The sequence below is a fragment of the Sinocyclocheilus rhinocerous genome, unplaced genomic scaffold, assembly GCF_001515625.1.
Source record: "Sinocyclocheilus rhinocerous isolate Xijiao unplaced genomic scaffold, SAMN03320098_v1.1 scaffold53, whole genome shotgun sequence".
In the NCBI taxonomy this organism is placed as follows: Eukaryota; Metazoa; Chordata; class Actinopteri; order Cypriniformes; family Cyprinidae; genus Sinocyclocheilus; species Sinocyclocheilus rhinocerous.
This window is the reverse complement of record NW_015645538.1, coordinates 864,792-875,061: the sequence shown is the minus strand read 5'-3', so window position 1 is coordinate 875,061 and position 10,270 is coordinate 864,792. Positions and strand designations below refer to the sequence as shown.

Here is a 10,270-nt window from a genome sequence, read left to right as displayed (position 1 = left end):
CCCCAAACCTATTATTATATTATATTATATTATATTATATTATATTACGTAACAGGTTTTTATTGCAGAATTCTTACATATATTATAATTAAATATTCTTTTTACATTAAAATTGTAATGTAATCTTAATCAAATGTGGAATGTATGCATTTGGAGACTGACTAATAAAGTGTTGCATTAGCTTTTGCCCTTCCCAGCATCTCCACTAGTACTTGTAGTGTGCAGACTAGGAATGTCAGATTGAATACGATGTTGTTAACTGCAGTTCATCTTACTCTGCATGTTATTATGAGGTCAGGCCTTGGAGTGGAGCGCAGGAGCTCTAGTGCTCAGCAGAATGCGTGACAGTCGTAGTATGACGTAGACAGTATGCTGTGGATTGCGTGACTAAATCTGTCTCCCTCTCCCACAGTAATGGCCCTGAACGACTCTGAAGTGGGCTTAGAAGTCATCTTGGCGATGAACCAACTGCTGGAACTCACCCCTTCCCACGTCACCCCTAAACCCCTGGAGGCCACAGTGATGACTCCATGGGACGTGGCCCTGTGTGTATCAGGAGCCTTGATTTGCTGTGAAAATGCAATCGTCGTGGCCACCATCTTCTCCTCGCCGTCTCTGCGGGCTCCTATGTTCCTGCTAATTGGCAGCCTGGCCTGGGCGGACTTCCTGGCAGGGGTGGGACTCCTTTTGCACTTCCTGTCTCGCTGGTGCGTGTACTCAGAAGCTCTAGAGCTGGGCAGCGTGGGTCTGTTAGTGAGCGCACTCAGTGCGTCTGTGTTCTCTCTGTTGGGAATCACCCTGGACCGGTTCCTCTCGCTACATCGCGCTCTGACCTATGGATCCCGCCGCACACACACACAAACACGCTGCGCTCTGGCCATCGGCTGGACTCTTGCGGGTCTTCAAGGTGCCCTGCCTGCCATGGGCTGGAATTGCTTGCACGATGGAGAATCCTGTAGCGTTCTTCGCCCTTTGACCCGAGTGCACCTGGCGACCCTGTGCGGCGGCTTCCTGCTGACCTTGGCTCTGATGCTGCAGCTCAACGCTCGTATCTGCCGGGTCGTACTTCGCCACTCGCACCAAATCGCCCTGCAGAGACACATGCTCCCGTCTGCACGCAGACACACTCGCCGTCGGGTTCACACACTCACCCTCATCCTTGCCACATTCGCCAGCTGCTGGATGCCCTTCGCCTTGTATGGTCTCTTGGCCGACGGATCGTCTCCAGCTTTGTATACTTACGCCACATTGGTTCCGGTCACAGGAAACTCTCTGCTGAACCCTCTGATCTATGCCTACAGAAACACACACATACAGAGAGTGCTGCGACAGGCCTGCTGCTGCTGTCTACCTAACACACCCAACAAAAACACACACACTCCCAGTGATGTCTAACATCATGAGCACACCTGAACACTTTGGAAGATTCTATGGTGCCATACAAGATCCGTTTCACGTTTTATGTCTGTTCCTGTTTGGGAATATCACTGTGCCAGTTGCCAAATCTCCTGTCTCAATGGTGTTAGCATGACCACTGTCAGTGACCTGATCTCATCTGCATCATTTTATTAAATGCTAAAAAGGGTTTAGTAACCGTGTCATTTTTTTTACTTTATTCTGAGAAGACTGCCACTGTATGAAGAAACCCTCCTGTCCGCTTTAATGTCTCAGATTTGTGCCTCATTTTACATCCTCTGAAGTTCAGAGTTTACTGATGGAATCAAAATCATTTGCACTTTACAACAATGACTTGACTTTTAAGCTGAAACTTGTTTGAATTTTGTTTGTATTTAATGATCAGATTATTTGCCATTTGTTATTCTGACTGATGTTTTTATACATCATAAATGTCTTGTTTGCACTTACAATGTATTAATGTTGCACAAAATGTCCAAATGTATGAATGAATGTTTTATTGTTTAAATGAGATGTTTTATGGAAAATGTTTATAATGAATAAATTGTAACTTTTGTACATTTTCTCTTGTATTTTTTCAGAAAACATTTTATCATATCAAAAGTGTGAAAATGTGTGGTTTTAACTTAAATTAAGATTCATTTGAAATATTAACCCAAATAAATTGGCTGTGACTCAAGGTTATTATAGTTCTTCCATTACTTGAAATGAAATATAAAAAAATAATAATTTTCATTTAGTTAAACTAAAGTAACTAAATCAGAAATGAAAAAATAAAAATACATAGAATTTATTTAAAAAAAATAGATGTTTAAAAACACTAATAAAATGCAATATATATATATATATATATATATAATAAAACTATAACTATAACTAACAGTATCTCAAAGATACTAAAATAACACTGCTATGAATATCTAGAATTAAGTTACATGGTTTTTTACCAACAGTAAAAATCAACCTACTGCCTTATTTATTGTGCAGCAGATATTTTTTACTAATTGCAAGGTTGTGTTGCTGACTGAGTAGGACACTTTAGGCCCGTTCACACCAAGATTGATAAATATAACGATATCAGTGCTTCACACCAAACACCACATATAACGTTCTGCTTTTAATGAGTGTGCAGTTTTGTCGTCTGCCACTTTAAAGGCTTGAGCTCTTTAAAGACGGCAGATTCTGATAGTTCCTCTGTCATTATGGTTATAGGTGTAGTGTGGGCTTACATATTCTCATTGAATTAGAACAATTGTTATTACGATGTTACAGTTATCGCCATTAGTGAATGGGTTTTAAATGTTTGGATTTGTATTAAAATCTCATTTACAAAGTATAAATTGTAAAAAAAACAAAACAAAAAAAAAAACATGAAATCATTGAGATGAGCTGGCCTGTTGCATTGTTTATTTCTCAAACTACTCATGAAGCTCAAGACCACCTGTGTGGATTGAATGTTTAACCCAACTTAAGCAGCATAATAGGCATGCTGCTGTACAGTTTGAAGTCTTTAAAAGCCCCTGCACATGCAAGCTCATACATGTAGAAAAAAGTTTAGCTATGCACTCAACACTCTTCTAAAACATCTGTAACAGCAGACGGACACAGTATTATATTTAAGATTTTATTTCAGTTGCTGATAGAAAAAATTTCATAATTATTACCCACATGTATCAAATAAAACAATCTCACTTTTCTTTGATTTCAAAATCTTGCATAATTTCTAAAACTTTGGCATTAAAACAACAGGCATTATGAAGCAGGCACTTGGGCTAAACCAAGAAAAAACTACTGGTAGTACTGTGAGGCTGACATAAACATCATTCAGTCAGACCTGAGGGCTGAAAACAGCACAGACACAGCCGGATGCCATTTAAACAGATAATGACTTTTGGTCAAGGAGCATGAATACGTACTGCAATGAAATACAAAGTTATTTCATCCTACAAGGTGCAAAAACTATCATAGACACAAAACATCTTACTATTTTAAATATCTGCATTAGAAAGTGTGTCTAGTCTTGGCTATAAGGAAGGCTTTAGTTGATTAGTTAATACAGAGTTATGTTAAATCATGTGGGATTTTAACAGAAACGATACTGATGCATCAAGAGGAAAATATGGAAGTATACACACACACAGTTTCGTTTCACCTTTGGCCACATTATACAGAGGCACAGGTGCTCTGAAACAGGAGAAGTCTTATCAACTAAATAATTCACTCTCTCATTTAGATTAAACTCAACCCTCTGGACACACACTCTTCCCCTAAATTGCTTTTGGCCTCACTGCAGGTAAACAGGTAATGTGAGAAGTGTGAGGTCTAAAAGGAATGATCTTAATGTCATCGCACAGGTGATGAAGAGCGGGGCGATAGCTTTAGTCAGACCACTCATCATCATCAAATTCGGATGAATCATCCTCAGAGTCGCTGCACTCCACGGCAATGCGGCGGGACAGGATGGCTGAGACATCATTGCCCACGTGATCTCTCTTCTCCTGCTCTCGCTGTTCCTCCACTTTACGCAGGTTAAATCCTACACAGACACAATTACAGCAAGCTCAGAGACATTTTAATAAACCTTTCATATTCCCAGTGTGTAGAAATGATCTGAACACCTTGTTAACTTGTGGTATTAACATCTGTTTCAGGTAAGAAAAGTGTTCAGTAAGACATTACTCTTCAAACACATGGCATACGCTACTGTTCAAAAGTACGATTTTAAAATACTTTTATTCTGCAAAGATGCATTATATTGATCAAAAGTGACAATAAAGACACTAGAAATGTTACAAATGCAGATCTTGTTAACTAAATCATCAAAAGAATACAGAAAAAAAAAAAAAACGCACCGTAGTTTTCACAAAAATATTTAGCCGCACAACTATTTTCAACATTAATAAGAAAATATTTCTTGAGCACCAAATCAGCATATTAGAATGATTTCTGACGGATCATGTGACTCTGAATATTGAAGTAATGGCTACTGAAAATGCAGATTTGTCATTACAGGAATGAATTACATTTTAAAATATATAGAACAACTCTTTTCTATTTATGTTGTAACAACATCTCACAATATTACTGTTTTACTGTATTTTTGATCAAATAAACACAGCCTTGGTGAGTATAAGAGACTTTTAAAAACATAAAAAAATCAAACGAACCCCAAACAAAGGTTTAAGTGGTTGCTTATACAGGTATCTTAAGTGCATCGCAATAACCTCCAGTGATAAGATTTTGCTAAACTGAACTGAAATAAATACTGCTCAATTTTCTTTCAAAGTTGTTTAAAGCCATTGTTTTAGCACAATAAACAGACAGGCAAGTAGGCAGCCCTTCACTTCTGTCCACGACACATTAGCATTTACACTACAAATGCGATGGGGCAACATTTCTGACTTCCGAATGCTCTTTTGAATGCGCGCAACCAATCATTCAATATTTCGGATCCCATTTACACCTAAATTTAGCTCTGACTACTTGAGATCAGATCACCTTAACATGTTAATTTCAGGTGTAAATAAGTCAGTAAATTTACAGTCAGCATGTTTACATTACGTTATAATCAAGCAGCGGCAGGTTTTTGCTTAGTCAAATTATAGTCTGTCAGTCCAAGTATACGTGACGCAAAATGTAATCTAATATTTGAAAGATAAAATACCCAATGTGCGTTGTTTTTGGAGCATGCACGCAAGGACAATTAATGTCTAGTAAGCCTTTGAAGTGGCTGGTCCCACCCTCTGGAACAACTTACCAGTTCACATTAGAATGGCTTCCACTTTATCTGAGTTCAAGTCATATCTTAAAACCCATCTCTTCTCTTTGGCTTTTAATATGTAGCAACGTGTGGCTCTTATATGGTTTTAATTTGTGTACTGATTTTTCTCTCTTTATTTTATTTTACTGTTTGCTGTGCAGCACTTTGGTCGGCCTTGTTCCGTGCTTAAATGTGCTCTAGAAATAAAACTGAACTTAGGGTGTGTTCACACTTGTAGTTCGGTTCGTTTGGTTCATTTGGTCCGGACCAAAAAGGAAAATGATACATTTGGTCCTGGTCTGCTTAGCGTTCACATTGGCATTTTTGACAGCGAACCTAAAGACACCGAACTTAAAGGCATAGTGATATGTTCACAACCTGATTGGTCGGCTTGAATGATGTATATATCGTGACGGAACTCAGCGAACACCCCAAACAAAAGGTGCGTTGACTTAAAGCGTCGCTGCGGGTGTATGATATCAAAGCACCCATTAACCGATCGGTCTGCTCAGCGCCGCTTTAAGTTGAACACACCTAATGCCGTCTGCTGGACTAAGCGCGCTCATTCTTACGTGTACATATAATTTTATTTTCACCACCTGCAAACTCACAAGGAGCTCATAAAAGGCACTTTACCTCATCGTTGCTCCACGTTTGCCCTCTGCTCATTTTGTTTTGGTTACACCACGTCATCAAATCATGTCGCATAGTGTCGCATTTTGTCATTACTTCCTGTTTTTGGTTTGTTTAGAAGTATTTGGTTCGTGTTGCGTTCATATATCATTCGCACCGCACCAAAGTTCGTTTGGAAGCGGACCGAGACCCATCATTTCAGCGGTCTCGGTCGGCTTGTTTGGTGCGCACCAGGGTTCGGATGGCAGCGTTCACACATGCTCAAATGAACCGCACTAACAGAGCAATCGCACCAGGGTTCATTTTAATCGAACCAAACATGCCAAGTGTGAACGCACCCTTAATGTATATACATGCTAGACTAAGCCAAGCGACAATCTCATTATCTAGGTCTGTTAGTTCAACTTCACAAAAAAAATTTCAGGCAGACTAAAAGTGCAGTCACATTAGTGAAAAAAGGTTCACTGTTCAATATAAATAACAAAGATATATAAAACACTTTTAAACCAAGCAGCTGTCTGGTGGTCTGCACAGCGAATTCACACGACCAATTTGAACATGAGTGAAATCTGCTTAGAGAACTTTTTTGCCCTCACGCTAGCGCAGATTCCTATTGGAATGATTGGATTTCACCTATAAAATTTATGTGATTATGTTATAATGGTTTAATCTGGCTGAATCAAACTTTTAAAGAGTGTAAATGTATGTAGTTATATTACCTTGACGGATAGCTGAAAGAAGGTCGCTGCGAGCATCGCTTGCGGCTGGAGCAGGCTGGGCTTTGGGTGCGGCGGGAGCAGAGACTCCTCCTGAGGGAGGTGGGGCTGGAGCAGAAGGTGGAGGAGGACCTGGAGGAGGAGGGGGAGGGGGAGGAGGAGGTGGTCCCCCCGCCATGGGTGGCGGTGGAGGAGCTAGACTACAGGCTTCCATGGGTGGTGGGATGGAAACAGCATTGCTGGAGAATGGAGGAGGAGAGGGGGGCGAATCAAAACCGAGAGGTGGCGGAGGTGGGATCATGCCACCGGGAGGTGGAGGTGGTGGCGGTGCCAGAGGAGGAGCAACAGTCGGACGGCCTGGAGAAGAAGGCATCGCTGGTGGAGCTGGAGGAGGATGACTGGGGCTTAAAAGACTGCCACGCTTCGGAGGAGGACCACCAGATACATCATTATACCTGCAAGAGGATAAACGCTTGTCAGCTCAAAAAAACATCTGCACTTGATACTCAACAAGAGAAAAATGGTAGGCTATTTTAAGACACTCACGGCATGTCTGGAGGTGGTGGTGGTGGGAAGTCCTCTTGCATTGGAGGTGGGAGAGGAGAGCTGGGATCATAGATGTAGGAGTTAGTGCTTTGGTCCAAATAGCCATCAGAGTGATTAAATCCATCATCACCAGAGCCAATACTGCCGTTCAACACTTCTGAAGAGTTGCTGTTAGAGACACATAAGGAAAAATATAAAATACAGATATCAATAATTTCATTCAACAGTCATGCTGCGTCATGCTATTGCATTGACAGATTTTACAACCCAATTCTATTCAGAAGCTTTTGAGTCGATTTAGGCTCGATTTGGACATAATGTATATCAGGTAGAGTACATGGTACTTCAGGAATAAAATCTCTCTCAACTGAAGCTGTAAACTAAACGGGGAATCCTGTCAGTTGGTAGATTGCTACTATTAAAGGTTAGAATTAACAAAAGAGTCCATATACAGTATATTAATTTTTGTATATAACACTCAACATTTAAAAAAAAAACTGAGTTGAATACAAACATTTAAATTGCGCATGAGGAATTTTTTTCATATTTGAATAAATAATAATGTTTCTACTCCAACTTGTTGAAATATAAAAATATAAATGGTGGTATAAATGATTTATTTGAACGTAAATAATGAAGACAACACTTACATCTTAAGTAAAAATAATATATATTAATAATAATTTGGTATAGTGTATGTATTTAGCAAAAGCTCCTCCCTAGAGTTATTTTTTTTCTAGCTACCTAACAAACTATGGACACTGAATGGCTTCGTTGAGGTAAATGCTGCATTATGTGACATGCTGTTCTTTCCATGGTTGAAACTGAGTTATTGCATGAAACATGATATATTTCAGTAAGTTGTACTGTTTCTTTCAACATAACTAGTGAAAAGGAAAAGACGATCGGTTCACTGCCACAGTGATCTGTCACACCACAAGAAAGAGCATCAAAATGACATTGATAAATTGAATTTGGTATAAAATTGACAGAATTTTGGACTTTGGAATTGGACTTTGTTACAAATCGAAACTCACAAAACTTATTGCAGTTATTGGATGGAAGATGTGCTTCAAATAATGTTTACTTCAAGCATAAACTGAAAAGAACATAGACTAAAAGACAGATTCTTGGGATTTAAGAATCAATAATCAGGGCTCCAGATAAAAAAAATTGAGTAAGGAGCCATTGGCTCTTATAAGAAAAAACCTAGGCACCAAATTATTTTTTTAGGTGCCACAGAATAAACATGTTTTATTTCTTTCATTATTATTATTTACATTTTAACATTTCAATCATATTGGCATGTGTTTAAGACTAATCTTTTCTTGACTTTATCAGCATTTTAATCCATCTTGTAGATGACCTGGGAACTAAGGTTCACTTAAAGTGGGAACTAAATGTCTTTTCCAACTTGAAATATACAGTCACAAAGAATTGTTCATTGCAGACTGAGTGTAGTTTGGGCTCCTCCTCAGTCAGTGCATCCTATAAATGTTGTCTTGTGTCTTTCACACATTCAGTGTTTTTCTTCATTACTAAAATGCAATTTTGTAGGAGTTGAATCATGTACAAAACAGGTTAAGTAAAAATATTGATATGCAATAGCGCATAAATATAGCAAAATGCTCCTCTTTATAGTTATTTTTAGCTGACTGATGGGCTTATGGCCACTGGATGGTTATTCTGGGGCAAATGTATTATTACGTTGCAATGTTTACAAGCTTTACACAGTTTGAAACACTGAATGAGCTTTTGCATGAGACATTTCAGTAAGTTGTACTGTAGGCTTTCTGATAAAATAGCCTACCTTTTGATGTTCATTTTGTACTATAATAGTAAAGAGAAAGATATTAATGGATCACGTGTCGCTAGAAATGAAGCGCTAAAGCGATCGATCCTGCTTCATTAAAGAGCGCCAAAACCGTATTTATTATTTGAATTTCGTTATGAATTTGGCATAATTTTAAAGCTGATACTGTTTATTAAAAAGTAACAAAGCCTTTTGCAATTATTGGACGGCAAGTGCGCTTCAAATAATATGAAGTTCACGCATTAACAGAACACAGCTAAGATCTTGATAAGAAGCCATATTAGTAATGATTATAAACGAGAACTGTTAACGATATTGCCAATATCCACACAGCTGACAGCTTTACCTGTTATAGTATGTTCAAGTTGAGAACGAAATAGACACTGCTTATGTGCACTTTTACTTGCACGTCTCCGTCATTTCGATCTCTCTCATGCTGCACAACTGAGCTGCGTTTAGCAGGTGTGCGTCAGCGCTGCTGTTCGGCAGAGATGGGGACTGTTTGAAACTCTTTTTTCCACTAAAACTTTGATGTGCTTTGTCTCGTCAAATTAACAAAAGATGTGATCGCAAAACAATCAGGAAAAAGGCATTACATGCACATTTTTAAGTCATAACTAGAGTTGCACCGATTGCAATTTTCTTGGCCGATTCCGATTTCCGATTTTTTTGGAAGCGTGACCTGCCGATACCGATTTTTGCCGATTCCGCATTTTCTTTCTAAGAACTATAATTGACACTGTGACTGGAAAGAGGAAGAAATAGTTAACTTAAAATGAGTTGCTGTATGTAACAAAACAGATGTCATTTCCCACTGTTTATAAATGGACATTTTTCCCCCTAACCTTATTAAATGTGTCATCTTTCACATCAAATTCTTACTTTGTTTCAATTAATTCAGTTACAATAATAAGAAACTGTAGAGTTGTTACCATTCAAAAGAAATTAGTTAAACAAACTCTATCTTTCCACTGCTGAGGAATCAGAAGCTGCATCTAAAGTGGCATTAGATGCATTTACACAGACAGTTTGATGAAGCACTGCAAAACTGCACTGCAAAATTTCAAATGCATAAATTATTTTATAAGATTAATGTTTTACATGTTTTTTAAAACATACAAATAAATGTTGAAAAAATGCAATGATACTTTTAAATACGACTAAACCACCAGTAGGTGGCAGCAAATGTCTGTTTTAACGACAGATGACTGTTTTGAGTCATTTATTCATTAATTCAACCGATTCATTCAAATGGCTGATTCATACAGAAACGAGGCAAGTGACTGTCCTTATGAATGGGTCACTGAATCATTGACTCACTCGATTCGTTCAAAAACGTGGATTCATTCAGTAACGAAACACCGCTGTGTGTTGCTCGGAGACACA

General features: G+C 38.6%; 2 protein-coding genes across 2 annotated transcripts in view; one reads left to right on the top strand and one right to left on the bottom strand.

The window, feature by feature from the left end:
• The window catches only part of LOC107706201 (G-protein coupled receptor 12-like), a 3,080-nt gene extending 1,340 nt beyond the window's left edge, over positions 1-1,740 (top strand). Inside the window, exon 2 of the mRNA XM_016509822.1 lies at positions 413-1,740. Within this exon, the coding sequence (XP_016365308.1) occupies positions 415-1,395 (981 nt within the window). The 5' untranslated portion in view covers positions 413-414 and the 3' untranslated portion in view covers positions 1,396-1,740. The remainder of the gene's footprint in view (positions 1-412) is intronic.
• A 1,065-nt stretch (positions 1,741-2,805) lies between these two features.
• wasf2 (WASP family member 2) overlaps positions 2,806-10,270 on the bottom strand; it is a 13,914-nt gene continuing 6,449 nt past the window's right edge. Inside the window, exons 7-9 of the mRNA XM_016509821.1 lie at positions 7,072-7,239; positions 6,529-6,980; positions 2,806-3,952 (exon numbers count right to left, since the gene is read on the bottom strand). Coding sequence (XP_016365307.1) covers positions 3,795-3,952; positions 6,529-6,980; positions 7,072-7,239 — 778 coding nt within the window. The 3' untranslated portion in view covers positions 2,806-3,794. The remainder of the gene's footprint in view (positions 3,953-6,528; positions 6,981-7,071; positions 7,240-10,270) is intronic.